The 19,963-nt window shown below is 35.9% G+C and overlaps 1 protein-coding gene across 1 annotated transcript in view; it reads right to left on the bottom strand.

Moving 5' to 3' along the window:
• LOC106137440 (zinc finger C2HC domain-containing protein 1C) overlaps positions 1–18,637 on the bottom strand; it is a 49,313-nt gene extending 30,676 nt beyond the window's left edge. The window contains exon 1 of the mRNA XM_060949152.1: positions 18,154–18,637. Within this exon, the coding sequence (XP_060805135.1) occupies positions 18,154–18,192 (39 nt within the window). The 5' untranslated portion in view covers positions 18,193–18,637. The remainder of the gene's footprint in view (positions 1–18,153) is intronic.
• Between the last annotated feature and the right edge of the window lie 1,326 nt (positions 18,638–19,963).

Genomic DNA, 19,963 nt, shown 5'->3' with positions numbered 1-19,963 from the left:
GGCAGGTAGACAGGGTTTTTAAGTAAACAATTGTATTGGCAGTATTCAATTTTGATGGGGGGATCAATATTAATGACGCACGTGACATGTTTCCCAGAAAATTTCTGTTAAGGTGTTGGTGCTATTAATAATTCTATACTTTATAGACATTTACTAAGTGCCGTGCGGTTACCGGCACTTTAGAATAGAACCACTCCATATCTTCAGAGCGGATGTCGCAAAAGGCGACTAAGGGATAGGCTAATAAACTTGCGATTCTTCTTGTTGGCGATGGTTTAGCAACCAGTCACTATTTGAATCTCAATTCAGCTGTTTGTCTTTATGATAGATATCTTTTTTTATTGGTCCCGAGATCCACACGGCACGACTATATGTATGTATGTAGATATGAACTAAAGGCATTTACTTATTGCTAAGGGTCGTGACCATGTTCCTTAATGTGCTTTTAGCTCGATTTGTTTATACTTATAAAGCCATGTAAAAATGTTTGGAAATTATCCGCAAATGAAAGCTCTTTTGGGCGTTTGATAATAAAATGAAGAGTAGAATGTCGGAGCTCTGTGGAGACGTAAGAGTATGAAGTGCCATGAACGAAGAGAAATGTTGAAAAAACGGCAACCAATTCCCTCGCAGATAAGCAATGACCACGACAAACCCGTCAAAATGTAAAACTGAGAAGAAGAATTAATTGGAACCACATACGAGTACCATCGATTTGATTCACATTTACACTAAGTAAATTTGTAATAAGGATGAACAATTTGTTACAAAATAAACGATTAACCTACCTAGGTTCTTATGTGTCTCGCTTATCGTACACTAGCTGTGCCCGCGACTTCGTCCGCGTGGAATAGTTATTTTGCATCACTGAAACCCTCTAAGATGAATAATTTTCCCCGTTTTATTTTCACATATTCTATGATTTCTTGGCTCCTTATGCAGCAGCAGCAGCAATGTTATATAGCCTAAAGCCTTCCTCGATAAATGGTCTATTCAACAAAAAAAGAATTTTTCAATTCGAACCAGTAGTTCCTGAGATTAGCGCGTTCAAACAAACAAACAAACTCTTCAGCTTTATAATATAAGCATAGATACTAACAGGAAAAAACACACAGGTAACGAACAAAAATGAATGTCTATCAGTTTACACATTACCTTAGGACTGCGCAGAGTCAGCCACCCGTTTCTGATCTCTGTGGGGTCAGCACCTTCCAGTGACACTGACGACACGCTTCTAGGAACCTTGGGCTTCCAATGTTCAGGGTCCCACCAGTTCACGTGGTCCACAGACCGGGACATGTTACGTGTCTCCATGTTTATGGACTTCTTAGACATCCAAATTTGCTAGGTACGTCATACTTTTACAACTGGTCATATGTAATGGTCAAACCATTGTAGTAACCTATTAATATCACTATTAGGACATTCATATATATGAAGAAAGAATAATTGAAAATACTATTTTAAATAAACAATAAAAACACTTTTACAATGTTAAAATCACAAGACAGTAAACTTAAATCAACGGAACGCCTAAAAGCAAATAGTTTCACAGATACACATCAAGAAAACACATTCACCCTCGAAGTCCAGAGTGTGAATGAAGTTGTGACAGGGGTTGTTTTTGTTTGTTCACCCGTCGCCTAGCGACATACACGTGGTAATGTCACGTCTGCGAATCATGAATAAAACACGACCTTTACCGTTAACTTGACCCCGTGAACGTTGAACAATCACGCGAAAATTACACGTAGCATCTTAACCTGAAAGCCTATATTTGGTGAAAACATTGATTGTAAAGTAAAAAGAGATTCATCGTATGATTGAAAACAATGATGGGAATGTAAATAATTGCGGTGAATCGAGATCATCCCTGACGATGACGATTTTATTGATTGTGTTGGAATAAAGAATGTTGATAAAATTATTGTATAAAAGAATTGGACCACTCAATCTTTTTCTCATGGATGTCGTCAAAGGCGAGTAAGTGATAGGCTTATAAACTTGGTATTCTTCTAAAAGACTACCAAACTGTCTTTTATAATTGTTGAGTCTTCGACTACTGAAAGCAGAAGCCCAAGATTTATTGAGACAGCTTGTTTAGTTAAATGTTGCAGATCTGGGTCATAATATAAGTGAGACAATTGAAAAGGATCTGAATGATTAGGTAGAAATTTAGAAAATGGTACAGCCAGTATATACTATAGACGACATTATAACAAAGCTCTAGATTCTACTTAAAACTCGTACACATGTATTTGTAGTCACGTCTATATCCCTTACTGGGTAGACAGAGTCAACAGTCATGAGAAGACTGATAGGCCAAGTTCAGCTATTTGGCTTGATGATAGAATTGAGATTCAAGTAGTGACAGGTTGCTAGCCCTTCGCTTAAAAGAAGAATCAAACTTATAAATCAGTGATATTTAATGAGAGTCAACTTATAGAAAATAATGATTAATCACTGTCAACTAACTTTCTTACTTTCAAAACTCTGAATTTGAAGATAACATTATACTTAGTGCATCGTCGTCATACGAAAGGAACAGAATTTGAAATCCGACCTCAGCATCATTGTTATTAGATTTCAAATTGCTTATCTATCTTCGTGACCGTAATTGTAAAGTCGGTTAAGTAAGACTTGTATGACCATCTCATGACTCATACCTCCTTGTATGAAGCTAGACGGCTGACTGTCGTCATCACTTTCAGTTTTAACATAATAAACGTATGCAATTATATGAAGGATTTTTAAATATCCGTTAGTAGATTTTTACTCTAATACCTATAATAAAGTAAAGCATTTTAGATTCGTAATAAGAAACTAAACTGATTTTGCATGGAAATTTGGTACCTATGTAAATCTTGTAAATAAATTTATGTGAGCGAACTTAAGTTCTAAACAAAACTTTCACTTCTGAATCTGTATTTTTAAAAGTCAAAGAAGTGGTCTACTCGTAAAGAGATAAGGAGAGGAGGTTACTTGACTCCGGGTATTATATGAGAATTTAATAGGACCACTCCATCTCATTTCCCGTGGATGTTGTAAGCGATAGGCTTATAAACTTGGGATTCATATTTTAGGCGATGGGCTAGCAAACTGTCTGTATTGGCAGCTCAATTCTATCATAAAGCCAAACAGCTGAACGTAGCCTATCAGTCTCTTCAAGACTATTGGCTCTGTCTACCCCGCAAGGGACGTATATACGTGACTATATGAATGAATAAATTAATTAACCAGGACCGACGATGAGAAAAAAAGACATTAATTAAGTGGATATACGGACGTCAATACAAACATATAAAATGTCGACATGTCAATAACCTGGTAAATCAAATATAAATTCACGTTTTTCTATTTTAGGATTGTTAAATAGCTTAATCGTCTGTAGCGACATAGATGAGGTCATTTACATGTTCGATGACTCTATGTTTGACCTTATCAGGATTCATTTGATTTTTCATATTGAGAAACGAACTTAATTTTTATTAAGAACTATATTTTGGAAAATATCCTACGATTAAGATATTACAATCTTATATATAAAATTCTCGTGTCACAATGTTCGTTCCCGTACTCCTCCAAAACGGCTTGACCGATTCTCATGAAATTTTGTGAGCATATTGAGTAAGTCTGAGAATCGGCCAACATTTATTTTTCATACTCCTTAGTGATAAGGGTTCTTCACCCTTAACATTTTTTTAACCAGAAACTACTTAAAATTATTTTAATGGCAAAACAACGTTTGCCAGGACAGCTAGTAATAATAATATAATCATATAAACATTATTTTTTTAAAAAATGGGGATCTTTATTAGTGCAAGAGAAGTCAAATTTTTTTTATTATATTTTTTATCTATTGTGTTTAGTAACTTTATTCCACACCCAAGTATAAGCCGATTTTTTCTATCATTTTTAATATATCGATTAAAATGATGATGGCATGATCGATTCAAACCATTTTAATGTAGGTACTATTATCGAGACATCTGGTTATTTAAAATTCAAATAACTGAATTGTGAATAAATTATTCGACATTACTTTGAAGGTTTTTGTATTAATAAATTACACTTATGGTGTACCGGTACCTACATATTTTTCCATGAGCTAGTAAGAACAGCTGTTAACGTTCCCAAGTTGATATGTATTTTTTTCTATGTACTACTCTGTCAAGAAAGTAGCGGGAAAAGATCAATAATACACAAACTGTTTGTTATTTATCCAAATTTATTTTATCACCTTCAAAATATGCTCCTTTAGAAACGATACACTTACGCCAACGAATAATCCAATCATCAAAACATTTTTTAAACGCTGTTTCCGGAATTGAGGTCAGTTCTCGCCGCGAATTCTCTTTTATGTCTTCTACCGATTCAAAACGGGTGCCACGAAGTGGTAATTTGAGTTTAGGAAAAAGAAAACTGTCGGCTGGAGCCATATTTGGTGAATATGGTGGTTGCTCGATGGTATTTGTTGAGTGTTTGGTTAAAAATTCGTTCACAATGATGGCCTTGTGCGAAGGTGCATTATCATGGTGCAAAATCCAAGAATTTTCTTTCCACAAATCTGGCCTTTTTCGTCGGATTTGCTTTCTTAAACGCCGCATAACACTCAAATAATATTCCTTATTTACCGTTTGACCTTCCGGCAAGAATTCCGAGTGCACAACACCGCGATAGTCAAAGAAAACAGTCAACATGACTTTGACTTTTGAACGACTTTGGCGTGGTTTTTTCGGTTTCGGTTCAGTTGGAAGGCGCCACTCCGAAGCTTGTTGACTAGTTTGCATGTCAAACTCGTAAACCCACGTCTCGTCACCAGTAACAATGCGTTTCATGAATGTTGGGTCGGAATTGACTCGTTCTAGCATGTCCTCAGCGACTCTCATGCGATTGAGTTTTTGAAAAAAAATCAGGTCTTTTGGGACTAGCCGAGCGGCAACATGTTTCATACCCAAATTATTAGTTAAAATGGTACGGATCGACTCGTGAGATACAGAAAGTTCGGTGGCTATCTCTCTCAAAGTTGAATGAGGATTTTCGGTCACTATTTCCTTCACTTTTGCGATGTTAACTTCAGTTGCAGACGTTGATGGCCTACCAGAGCGAGGCAAATCTTCCATCACATCTCGACCGCTTTTGAACGCTTTGTACCACTCATAAGCACGAGTTTTTGATAAAGTCGATTCACCGTAAGCCTTCTGTAACATTTTCAGTGACTCCGAACACGATATTCCATTGGCAATGCAAAATTTAAGACAAACTCTTTGTTCGATGTTTTTATCCATTATGAAATTAGCAATACACACTAGATAAGATATAACTAAAAATAGCACTGTATTTAATGTAAACAACAGATGCAACTCAAACTCCGCGCCAAAATGGAAAACAGTTGTGCCAATCTAACAACAACAAAAAAAACAAAAATTTGAATTTGGAACCATAAATAAATAATCCATTCCCGATACTTTTCTGACTGAATGTATTATAGGTACTTATCCATCTATTTATATACATAGAATAAAAATTGTAACCGACCGATATCTGCAATTGAAAGGTTCAACACAAAATCAATCCAAATAAATCTGAAAAAAGATTCAAATTAGAGCTATAGTTTTCGCGTAATGCTGATGATTTTTTTGGCGATATCTTTCAAGTACCTACAGATATTCAGTTCATGTCAGTTAATATTTTAATACATGTATTGATTACTACGGATTCTATTGCCATGTGGTTCCAGGCACCAAAAGACAAAAGAATAGGACCACTCTATCTCTTTCTTATGGATGTCATAAAGGCGACTAAGGTAGGCTAGGTACCTTAGGATTTTTTTATAAGCGATGGGCTAGCAACCTGCCAATATTTGAATCTCAATTATATCATTAGGTCAAACAGCTGAATGTGGCCTATCAGTCTTTTCAAAATTGTTTGCTAATGTCTAGGTAGGTACCGACGTGATTATATGTATGTATATGGATTCTATGGATGGAACCCATGTAGGCAAAAAATAATGAAGACTTTAAATTGCCGATGACAATAATCACAGTGACGCCAGTATCAATCGATTTACGATAGGAATTGTACGCTAGGGATGTGACATTGCTGATAAAAAATCGATTTTTATATAATCGATTTATTTTTTAAGTATGAAAAATCGATTAACAAATAATCGATTTTTCTTAAAAAAATAATCGATTTTATTATATTGATAGATTTTTTCCTAATTTTTCAATTTATGTCAAAATAAACGCTATATACATTATATCAATAGATTTATTCATTCATTAAAAATAAACAACAGAAACAGTAAGTTCTTATATAATCAACACAAATTAATGTTTTTAACAATCAAGTTTGAAAAATTAAGTTTCAGCAACGAATAATGAATAAAATATCAACCGAATGTCGGTAAAATACTGTTCATCGACTAATTCCATCTAGAGAATGTTTGATTAAATTAATCATCTAAACTGTTTTAAGAGCATAGAAAGAATGCACAGATGGCGTTAATGTAATATTATGGAGCTATGATAGTATTCTTTGGCAGTTCGCGTTCCGGGCTCCAAGCCAGAAGACAAAAACGTAATGTCGGAGTGCATTTATTGTATGATTATAAAAATCGATATTAATTTTAAAAAAATCACATACAAAAATCGATTTTTACTTTAAAAAAAATCGATTTTTAATCGATTTTTTCCATAATCGATTTTTTTTTCACATTCCTATTGTACGCAATTTGTTTGTGCCATTTAGGAGAGACGATACATTGATGGAATGTTAACTGAATAATTGAATTGGAAACCAATTTTTGAATTAAATAAAGAGCTTTGACCGTTTTAGTGGGTAGATTAAACACCATTTAGATATTGTTATACCTAAGTAAAATTTTCCCACGTAGCCAAATTTCAAAACGTTTATTAACTTAAAAATATCTGAATCAATTATTATGAAATTTTGCGCAGAGATATAATAGACCTTCAGGAGAAGGTAATACGTACATACATACATACATATAATCACGTCTATATCCCTTGCATGCATACATATAATCACGTCTAAAGAATAGGACCACTTCATCTCTTTTCCATGGATGTCGTAAAAGGCGACTAAGGGATAGGCTTATTAACTTGGAATTCTTCTTTTAGGCGATGGCCTAGCAACCTGTCACTATTTGAATCTCAATTCCATCATAAAGCCAAACAGCTGAACGTGGCCTATCAGACTTTTCAAGACTGTTGGCTCTGTCTACCCCGCAAGGGATATAGATGTGATAATATGTATGTATGTATGTATATAACTAAACATAAGCCCGTGACTTATAACAATAACTCTAACTAAACAGGAAAATATGGGTGTGCTTAATGTATAATTGGGTTATGTTACAAATTACTGCGAACTTGGGTAGGTACGAAGGGTTCGAAGCTAGACATGCTAATGGGATTGCCGGCAGGTAGCGCTGGTAGTAACTAAACTATGGGGTTCATTAGATAATTGGTTTCAAAGTTCGAGCATGTGTGAACACGCAATGACAACAGACGTGGATCCACCTATAATTTCGCATACATTTTCAAAAGGCGGCTATCAGATAGATACTCGTAAGTCACAATAAGACCTAAAAGAAAAAATAGTTTACTAGCTAGCTAGTTACTAAGCTAGTCAGCTTAGTAACTAGCTACTTTGTGTTTGAACATCTCCTATTCTTTATTATTTAACGAGTATATAAATATATATATTCTATATTTACCTCTCGGTACCCAGGTCACGTTCAGCTCTATAACTAAATGATGGAATTGAGATTCAAATAGTGATAGGTTGCTAGCCCATCGCCTACTAAGAGAATCGTATTTTAAGCCTTTCCTTTAGTCGCCTTTTACGACGTCCATGGGAAAGATATAGAGTGGTCCTATTCTTTAGCGCCGGAAACCACACGGTATATGTATAATTTGTATGGAAATAATAATCGATAACAAAATCGATAACTAAATTAAAAAGCTAAACAATAAGTTACGTACCTACGTACTTATTTGTTTTTCTCGTGTTATTTTATGTATAAAATAACACGAGAAAAACAAATAAGTACGGTGTACCGTGTCAGCACCAACATGTCAGAACAATGAGACATCTTTTCCTGTATAAGTTATTATCACAATGACCCACATGCAGTATGAAAACAAGAACGTAGAAGTATATCATAATATTATTAATTTACGTTTCTGCTTCCTCCTGGTTCCGGAGAGCAGTTCGAAAGGAACATGAGGTATCAATTTGACCATGATATAGATTGAGAAAGTCAGGTTTTTCTTTAGTCATATCATTAAATAACAAATATAAGATGAATGGTTATTCTGAAATTGATTTATATCAAAGAAAAACGCGTTCTTCCTATAATCGTGAGTAATATGGGCTAATTGAAATTCGCTGAGAGGACGATATTTTACAAGTTATTTATAGAGTACTTAATAGTAGTGTACCACACAGCAACAGCACCGTGATTTCAAATTGCAGCGCACGCGCAGGGCAACGGTCTCTCGGACTAAAATGACGTGGAATAGATTTTGTTGTTAATTGTTACCTCTGGGGTTGTAACTAATAATTTGACAGTATGCAAAAATATTTTGTACTACAAAACTATGAAATAATGTTTAATTTTTTTTTATCCATTAACTTACCCTTACAATACAGGTAAACATAATTTGAATTTGTGAACTCAGTCAATAAGTCTATAATATATTACATTCATTGGATCTGTCTATCCCCTGAATGCGTAATGTATGTATCAAACTGCATATAACATTTTCCTATGTTATATTGTTATGGAAGTTATAAAAATATATAGACCTAACCTAACTTAATGTATTACAGGAATTTTTATAAAGCCTCTCCACGGATCCCTTGTTCTATTGACTCAAGTGTCCATTACGATAAATTCTTCAATTAATCAGAATGGGCCAGCGCTTACAAATGCACTTCTCCGAATCACTTGTAACAACATAGTGTTCAAATAACATTGCGTTAACTATTACCGTCTGTTTATAGACTTTAAATTGATGTGCTGAAGATTTCATCTTCTGTAATCGGTAAGAATATTGTATAAATACATACATATGTACATTTCCGACTGTTATTTAGTAAATGTATAGATTTCCTACGAAATGTGTCTAATATAATTTCACACATTTCCGGGCTATTTTAGGAATTACATACATTTCCTAGGAATTGTATACAATGACGGATTGCATACATTTCCGTTAACACATATAATAATGCCTTATTAAGCTATACCGCTGAACGTGGCCTTTCAGTATACTATTGGCTCTGTCTATTCCGCAAGGATTATAGACGTGATTATATGTAAAAGTTTTATAACAATCAGGAAACAAAAAAGACATTGCCCTAAAAAAAAAGTGGTTTCCCAAAACGTGTCATTTAATTGTCCTCGGTGGAGTGGGCGAGGCCATATTGCAAATCTTAATCGGAATCTGGAGCCGGTCCACCCACAAACAAACAAACAAATCAAGGCTCTACGGGCGAATTAGGACGCAGGACCTCGATAAGGCCAGTTTAATTGTCACATAAATGTTCTCTTTATGCTGATAAATTATTTATGTAAATATTTTTTTTGTAATATTTTGAAAAAAAAAAGGAAAATCCTAAAACGCGATTAAGCGAAAGGCTAATAGAATAGAATAGATTTATTTTCAAAATTGGATACAAGGTATCACTTATTGACGTCACATCACTTAAATCTAATTATAACTACTATCGCTTAAAAAGCGCATGTGTAGAAGAAGCGGCGGAACAAACTACACTGCAGCATTTTCATCGGACGTCAATTTTCAAATATAGATCTCTTAAATCTAAATCGTGGACGAGTGCACATTGTAAAAAACTTGAATGAATTTAGAACTAATAATAATAAACTTGGCATTATTATAGGCGATGTGCTAGCAACCAGTCACTATTTGAATCTCAATTCATCATTGAGCCGTACATACAGCTAAACGTGGCCCTTCAGTTTATTCAAGACTGGTGCCTCTGTCTACCCCGCCTAATGTCTACACTCTTAATAATTCGTATTCATCGATCGAGTTGGACAGACATGCCGACGACCTACAAACCTATCTTCCAATCGATGGCGACCGACATGCGACTTATCGTGCTTTTTCTATGTATGTACCTGTTTGATCTGTGATAATTATGTTTACTTATTTTACGACGTGTATATTAAAATAAAATAAAAATGCATCAGGTTCACAAGTCAATATTTTGTTTACACGATGTGTCTATTAGTAATAAAAAAGAATACATACAAACATATGGTCACGTCTATATCCCTTGCGGGGTAGACAGAGCCAACAGTCTTGAAAAGACTGAATGGCCACGTTCAGCTATTTGGCTTAACGATAGAATTGAGATTCAAATAGTGACAGGTTGCTAACCCATCGTCTAAAAAAAAATCTCAAGTCGCCTTTTACGACATCCATGGGAAAGAGATGAAGTGGTCCTATTCTTTTTTGTATTGGTGCCAGGAACCACATAAAAAAAATAGAGTAAAGTACTCTATTTTTTTTATGAGATTATATCATTTTTGTGAAAAGGTATCCTGTCATTATCTCTGAATTTAAAGTCTGTCACTTTTCACGATTAAACGAATTATTAAATACTAACCTGACCCGAAATCTTAACCTGATCGTGGGTTGGGTTGGGTTGGTAAAGTATAGTCTAGTTACTATATTAAAACTCGATATTTAAATTTATCCATATAATTATTATCAAAATCGGTCCAGCAGTTTAACCGTGAAAGCGTGACACATGACAGACATACAGACTTTTCCATTTATTATATTAGTATGGATTACCTATAGACTAACAATTATTATTTGATTAAATTAATATTTGATGGCATCAATAGTTAGCTAAAATAGTCACTAGCACATAATAATGTATAATCTTATCTGCGGTACTCTTAACACAGATTGAGGACGTAATCCGCTTTCAACATGTAACTCAGATTAATTCAGAAGATAAGCTAGCGGGGCCGGCTACGGAAGCCTGCTTATTTAGGTACATTTGGTTTTTTTGTTGACGTTTTCGGATGTTTTGACTTTAGACTACCTATAAAAAAATGATAATTTGCCTTTATTAAAAAACGAGTAGCTTTACAGCGAAAATTTTTACCATATATGTTTTATCCGCCGCTTTGCCCGCCCGTGTGTATTTAGAGCTACCTACACGCGTGCATTTAACGCCACTTACAAAAAATACAGGGTTTTTTTGCAAATTTCACGGGAACTTTAGGTTTGACCGAGATGAAAAGTACCTACCCTAAGTCCTTCTCCAGACTCTTAAAATATATTTTCGCAAAGAGAATGGTTATCAAAATAGCGCGTGAAACAAACTTACTTTCGCAACTATAAATTAGTTGATATACCCTGAACCGAAGAGGTTGCATGAAGATAATTATAAATAGCGCTTTAGCGAAAGAAGAATGCACGCGGAAAGATACCTATGTAGTCTCTGCCTACCCCTCCGGAAAAAAGGCGTGACTATATGTATTTGTGTATGTGTGCACAAAGTTCTTATTCCCGTACACGTCTTGGTTCATATTTATACCAATGAAGTGCTTATCACATTAGTATACAAATTACACCCATTTACGTAACAATTCGTGTCTAGTCGATATATTAATAGCTGCATGTAGGGCACGTTTTGTTGACTATTTGACCCCAATAATATAATGTGTAGACGATGTCAAACCATTAAACGGGGTAACTGGGACATTCCCACTTCAATTTCCGATATAATCGACAAAAAAAAAATCGATAAAATAGTGTTGTGATAGGTATCGTGCATCGGTATTTAATCCTTAACACTGTTGGCTTGACTATAGGCACAATATATACATATATTATTTAATAATTATTTAATAATTATTTAATAATATATAAACTACGAGATATAAAATAATCTTATAAAAATATGTAAAAAGAGAACTGATAGACATTAATATACTAAATTGATGATGAAATTAAAAACAGTCAATGTACTTTAAATATAAAATATTACGGTCAGGTAACGTTAACAATATATATCTGAAATTTTCATCAATTGCGTGATGCAGGATGCCAATATTAAAAAATATAGATATATATATTATATCTTTATCTATCTCATGAAGTATGTTTCCTTGAAGTTGGTGTTATTTACGATAACGATTCGGGCTAAGCTTTACTGAAGTAGGTATGGACAAATTTTTAAATTTTATTCGTTCTTATTTTAAAAACCTAACTCTGGAAATAAAACGACCGTTTAAACTTCCGATCACATGAATGAAGTATGCTGTGAGTCACTCCAACGGTCGCCGGGGATGTGAACCCTGACCTTGACCGCTGTGGTCGAGATTATTATTACACTCAACCATTGGAACCGACGACGGCGGAATGGTAAGTCGACAAACCGAACCACATGTTTTATTATAATTTCAAAGCCAAATAAATACGTTGACAAGTTTTGATATGTCATATAAATACCTACCTAAGTACCTTTGAAATATAAAAGATTTGTTTATTACACACTAGCTTTAGCACGGAGATTCGCTCCTGTGGTAATATCCAGAAATATGTAGCCTAGTTATTCCTAAAGGGCTTTTCAAACTCTTATTTGCATAATATGAGTACTACAAGGTCTTAAATTTATATGTATACCAGATCTTCATATTTACCCTTTCGGATGTTGCAAACATTTATTATGTATTAGTAGACATACAAACTTATACATAAAAGTACCTACCTACTTAGTATCACATTATAAACTACTTATATATCTACTCTGTGTACCAAATTTCATCAAAATCGGTTCAGTGGTTTTAAAGTTTATTCGTTACAAACATACGTGTAGATTACAAAGGTTTTGACAAAGTTTTTACTGAGTCATAATCATTTTCGGTTAATTCATATATAATACATAGTTGGCAAGGAAAAGGAAATAGGTACCTACTCAATTATAAGTAAGTACCTAGATTATGTAGATTGTAGGTATTTCCCAAGTGAAACGAAAGGAGGCAAGTAATGACAGATTTCATTATATGCTAAGAACCGTTATTCGAGACCTATAGAGTGAGATAGCAACACCTTCGTGCTCTTTCAACAGCCCCAAAGTGCCCCCCTCCACCCACTTCCGGTCACCTATCTCGTTCTTTCGGAGTGGAGGGGGGGCCTCGCTTGCCAGTGCGCGCAGGAGCGCTGTCTCCTCACATTGGCATCGACTTTCGTCGAAGCAACACCCCATAAATAAAACAGCGTTGCTGTTCGAAAAAATAAATTAATAAATCAATAAGTTGTTATTGTGTATGTCTGCGGAAGACTTACAAAACTGCCTACAAAAGGCATCGCCTGCGGAAGGTAATTCCCTAAAGTTTCCTACAGAAGGAATCTTTATGATGAATAAGTCACCAGATAAAGACGAACGGAATCGGCGGGAGCGGTCCACAAGTTCCAGCAGTACTAGTTCTTCGTCAAGCTCATCTAGTTCCGACCGGTTACGTTCCCGCCATAAGGCGCGAACACGTGGTCATAAAAGAACACATAGCGGTGGGGATCGCAGGTTAGACATATTAACATCTCAAGTAAGTGATATATTGAATTATATTAGGCAGACCGATTCTACTTTTGCCAAAAAACAACGTAGGTCTATCAGTGATTCAGATTCTAACGATTCTAACATTTCATTTCATCCTACCGACAATTTAAAAAGTTCTCTTTTTGCCGACGAGCCCCTCGTCAACAAACCGCGACCAAGTAAAACTTTCGAATTTAACGTTAACACTAATCTCAAAGAACCTAACGTAGAAAATGCATTAGAGAACCGAGTAAATCTTCTTAATAAACTGCATCACTTTAATACGAACGAGTGGGATCGCGTTCGATACGTAGACACCGAGAAAAAGTATTTGGCAAAACCTGGTTTTTACGAGATTGATGTTAACACTGAGGTTCGAAACTTTGATCCTAATTCTAGCTGGCTAAAGTCATTAGATAGGTCATTGGGCGCCATGACTCATGCACTTATCCAGCAAAATGAGAACTTAAAAAATAATCTACAAGAGCTCATAGAATGGTCATCATTACCCGGTCGTAACTTAGATGCAAATACGTTATTTGATAAAATTAATTCCCTTTTTTCCGACAAATCGGCCTATGTAAAAGTGTCCGAAGATATTTTACAATTAGTTTGTGGGAGGCGTGCTGACGTCATACAAAAGCGACGCGACAGTGTTCTTTCAAGCATTAAAGATCGTTTTATAAAAGAAGACATTAGAAAGATACCTCCCACAAACTCACAATTATTTAATCCAGATATGTTAAGCTCCTTTTTGCAGAAAGTTGGGGGTACTAATAAAATTTTTGTGTCAAACAAACGCTCTGCAGAAGAGCCAATCATGTCTATGCGGAATAGAACAGATTATTCTCAAAACAAACGATCGCAGAGATCGTTCAATAGACAGGAGCAAAATCTTGATAATGTACCCTCAACTTCGACTGGTTATCGCGGTTTATCGACAAAGACCGGTAAATATCAAAACAGCAAAGCGAATAACAGTGGGACGAATTCGAAGCACAGTACCAACACTAAGAAATCAACTGAGAATTCAAACCGTCGGTACAGTAATTTTCGTAAATGACTATATACAAGACAACTTTTACGGTGGGCGTTTGAAAGATTTTATTCATGTTTGGCGTCATTTCAACGCTCCAGATTACATCATAAAAGTAATATCGAGTTATCGAATCCCCTTTTTAGTTCTACCCCCATTAATGGCACCAAACATGTTAAGAAAATTTCAGACACCCAACTGTGCTGCAATGACAAAACAGATTTCAGATTTGAAAAAACAAAAGGTTTTGGTACCAAAGCTAAACGATTACCTAGCACAATTCAAATTTCGCCTTATAAACGTTCAGAGGATTCAGACTTCTTACAAGAAGGAGACTGGACCGTGAAGATCGATTTATCTCAGGCATACTTTCACCTGGCGGTCGCCGAAGCCGATCAACGGTATCTGAGAGTTCTATACGAAACGGATTCAGGAAACATCGAGCTCCTTCAGATGACCAGTCTCCCCTTCGGGCTGTCATCAGCACCCAAAGTACTCTCGACTGTATCCAACTGGGTAGCCCAGCTCTTGCGCGAAAGAGGCTTAAGGCTCATAGTCTATCTCGACGACTATCTGATAGTCCATCAAAACCGAGAAATTTTGATAGAGCATGCTGCAGAAGCTGTTCGAATACTGACCCTGCTCGGATGGACGATCAATTACAAGAAATCTGTGCTCGTCCCGACCAAATGTATAAACTACCTAGGTGTAACATGGAATCTCAGCCAGAATTCCAAGTACCTGCCCAAGGACAAAGTGTCAAAAATCAAAAACAAAATACTTTATTTGTTAGACACCAATCAATGGAATTTCAAAGATTCCCAGAGGGTACTAGGCATGCTAAACTTTGCAGCGTTCGTCGTGCCCAGAGGTCGTCTTCACTGCCGCCCCATACAGAAGGCCAGCATACGACTTTCGAAAATTCAGCCACAAACAAAGTGGCCATTAGAAATTTCAGTTCAAGACGAACTGAAATGGTGGTTAACTGCAGTAGAATCAGGCACTCCTATTCACTGCCAGAGGGCTGCATATTTTTTTGACAACCGATGCCTCCGGCTCAGGTTGGGGGGCTGTGCTAGATGGAAAAAATGTAAGTGGTGTCTGGCAGAACAGTCAGATAAGTTGGCACAGGAATCTGAAAGAAATGTCAGCTGTCATACAGACATTAAAGATGTTCAACCGCTACGGTCGACCACAAATCGATTTATTCGCTTCCGCGAACGCACACGTGCTTGCTTGTTACGCATCGCGCAATTACGAAGACTCGAGCGCAATATTTCACGACGCGTTCTGCAGAAAATGGAACTTTCAACTTGCTTGGGTGTTTCCACCCCCCTATCTTGTTCCCCGGGTCCTAGCACATATGAACCAGGCGAAGGGAATGTACATCATAATAGCCCCGCGTTGGCACAAAGTATATTGGCGTCCGGATCTCAAGAGCAGGGCTGTGCGAGCACCGTTCACTATCACCAACCTACAGCACAAGCTGACGGATACACGGACTCGGCTCCCACCGCCTCGTGTGGCCGAGATCTGTCTCGAGGCTTGGTTGGTGAAGGGTGGAGCAATCAACTGACAGGTTGGTCTCATGACGAAATTCAATTGCTTAACACTAGCTTGAGAGCATCAACAAACAAAATGTACCAGTCTGTCTGGTCCAAATGGGAAGTTTGGTGTAGGGCTAATAATATTAACAGCCTACAACCCAACGGAGCCCAACTAGATACTTAGCACATTTGCATATACGCTTGAATTTGTCATATAAAACTATTTTAGTTCATAAATCCTGTATTTCTACACTGTCTGTTCCTAGACAAGAACCACTTAGCGCAAATGTTATTGTGAAGCGTATTCTTAAGGCTATTTCAGTCGCTAATGCTGACAAAAAGCAAAGTAAACCAGCAATCTGGGATCCCAGAACTGTAATTGAATGGTTAATTACACACTCCCCTGATCTAAATTCATTATTTGTATTATCTCAGCGCACAGCTTTGATACTTTTGCTTGCATCTAGTCGAAGAGTACATGATTTAACCCTGTTACATATTGATAAACAGCATTATGAAGATCATTCTGATGTTATTGTGTTTCACCCAGTATTCGGCTCTAAGACTGACAATTATGTGCACAGGCAGTCTTCATGGCGTCTCAAACAAACTGAGAATTACAATATCTGTCCTGTTTTTCATGTAAAAAGACTGATAGAAATTTCTCGAGCAAGGCGTACTGAAGAAATGACTGAACTGTTCATTTCATGTAATGGAAATATTAAGGCTGCCTCTCGGACTATGATTGGAGGCTGGGTCAAGAGGATTCTTCGCTCGGCGGGAGTTGAAGCTAGTCCAGGGAGTACGCGCAGTGCTTCAGCCTCGTTAAACTGGATGGACAATTGTAATATTGATGAGATAATGCAAAAAGGAAACTGGCGTGTTCCTAATACCTTTGCATGTTATTATTCAAAAGAGATACGTGAACCCCAAATGGGTTCAACTTGTCAAAGTATTTTGATGCTTTATAACCTGATTTTATGACTTTTATATTATCATATTACTAACTGGAAAATAACTTTAACTTTTATTTAATTTTTTGTTTTCAATTCTTGCTTATAAGAATTCTATACATTTAAAGAAAAATACATACATATATATATTTCATTCATTATTTGTCGCAGCAAATACCATTGATTAGGTATATTTTCTATAAGAAGAAAAACTGATTAGCAGATGTCTTCTTTTTATTGCCATTGCATATTTCAATGACTATTCCATACTGACCTTCATCACACATTGGCTTATTATTTTTCGCTTGCCACCAGGCGATAACAAACACATCTCACTCTATAGGTCTCGAATAACGGTTCTTAGCATATAATATACCTGTTTTACCTGAAATTAAAACAGTTATTATATGCGGTAACCTTATTCGAGACCTATAGTTTAAATTCTGCCTGCTGGCTTATTTTAACATACTTAAGTGAGATGCAATGTGAGGAGACAGCGCTCCTGCGCGCACTGGCAAGCGAGGCCCCCCCTCCACTCCGAAAGAACGAGATAGGTGACCGGAAGTGGGTGGAGGGGGGCACTTTGGGGCTGTTGAAAGAGCACGAAGGTGTTGCTATCTCACTCTATAGGTCTCGAATAAGGTTACCGCATATAATAACTGTTTTAATTTCAGGTAAAACAGGTATATTATCAATCTGTCCGTTAAAAACTGTTACTATTTAAAATTGGCTTAATAAGGAGTTTTTGTACAATGTTTACATTCGTTAAATTAGATAAGATATAAAGTAGGTATTTAAAAGTAAATTAAACACAAAAACAATAAACAGTCAGTCAGGGTAACGATGATTAATCTTTTAGTGCATTATTAAAAGCACTCATTGTTGTGGCGATAAATCTGCGATATGTATAGATATCCGATACAAACCTACTCGTAGTTATGATAAGTTGATAACAATCATTTACAATTGCGTGAGCTATACCTTTAAAATTAACACTCACCTGCATTTGAAGAAGCCGAGATCCACCGTTCTTCTCCATTTTTCGATTTGACACAATAATTTCTTGATACAACTATGGAAGACTTTTTAAAACTTATCGCGAGTAATCAAATTACCTAATTTATCTATTAAACACTGTCCGAACTAAGGTAAACGTTAACAAAACATAAATAACATCAGATTTTTGTGCAGTCCAACATCTTATCCCATAAAATTTGACACAAAATTAATAGACCGTTTGATTGACGTTCAAATATGAAGTTCCCGCTTATTAGTTTTGAAAATGGATCGCGCCAGAACGGCGATTTGGCAATAAAAAAAAATATTTGAAGCAAGAGAATGCGTGTTTTTGCGGAGATTAAATTTTTTAAAAGCACTGGCGCGATTTTATAGTACCGATTTAACAAGTCGGCTGTCGCCAAGCGACTCAGCTGTTATGCGGGCCGCGATAACCGAGAGGTGGCGGGGCGCAGGCCTGCCGCCTGCATGACTGAGCTCTGAGTAATCGGCAATTGCACCTACACGCCCTGGTGAACCTCTACCAGCTTTACAGACTGTGAAAATCTAGACCTTATTACTAAGGCATAGATACTATTTACAGCATTTGGATGATAGCAAAGTTAGTTTTGTAACCCAGACTTCGAAATTGAAGTAAGTTGATGTAAATCCGTTTCTATGTCATGGTAATAAGAGTTCTTTAATGGAATTTAAAAGTAATATACACTGTAATAATGTAAACACAGAAGAAATTCGCGAGCCCACAGTCAAATTCAGTGAAAGCGGTGCTTATCGTGCTTACCGAGCAGTAGGTACTTTATATTGGTACTCCATTTTCTGCAAAGAATTTTGGTTTATCTCTCTATAAATTTTTACATATATACTTTTTTATAAATATTTAATAGGTCTATACTGTCAACTTGGTTTCTAATTAATCACAGTGACCTCAAACTAGTCCACCATAACACTAAAAATTATGAATAAAGAAATAATTATTATATAAAGAAATCTATGTAGGTACTTAAGTATTGAAATAAAAAAAAGCTTTTGAGTTTATTCGATACAAACATATAAATCTTTTCTCTTTATTAAAAGTGAAGATGTGGATAACGTTGGAACCACAACATGGTTTTTAGGCATCCTAGTTTAAGAAATGTTATAAATTGTTTCTCATAATGATATCTTGACTCTTACCTCGGGTTCTTAGACCCGAGGTCCACCTGTAACGCAAAATCCTTTGAAAATCCAGATTTTCACACAAAGCACTCACGTCTGACCTCCGCAATGCAGCTGTATTATAAAAAATGAAACAACAAATTTTATACCCAAAAGGCATTTTATTATAAAAATTACATACAAACATTCATAATCGGTAATGAACATCGCTATCGAATCGATATACGTACACTCGCCGACTATCTACACACGCCTACTCGACTTATTTGTCCGATTCATGGATACTATCGCTACTGTGTACGATTGTCCTATCGATTGCGATCACTGGTATTGTGACTGAATTTGGAATTTCATTAAAAAATATTTTATAAAAATCCACAAATGTCGGTGTACAATTAAATCGACACCCATTTTTTTATTGTATGCAAATTATGAAATATAAACATCATAACTGGGATTAAGTATGTAAAAAAGGTACTCGTAGGTACCAATTGTGTGTTAATATGGTATCATATGGTATCGATAGACTTAGCAAAATAGTCAAATGACAAAAACTATAACACTGCGTCTCTTACTGTTTTCAAATTTTTATTTATGTCTTTACAGCAAAACAATGAGCACTTTATCAAATTTAATTT

Source organism: Amyelois transitella, chromosome 18, assembly GCF_032362555.1.
Source record: "Amyelois transitella isolate CPQ chromosome 18, ilAmyTran1.1, whole genome shotgun sequence".
NCBI lineage: Eukaryota > Metazoa > Arthropoda > Insecta > Lepidoptera > Pyralidae > Amyelois > Amyelois transitella.
This window is presented reverse-complemented; position numbering and strand designations above follow the sequence as displayed.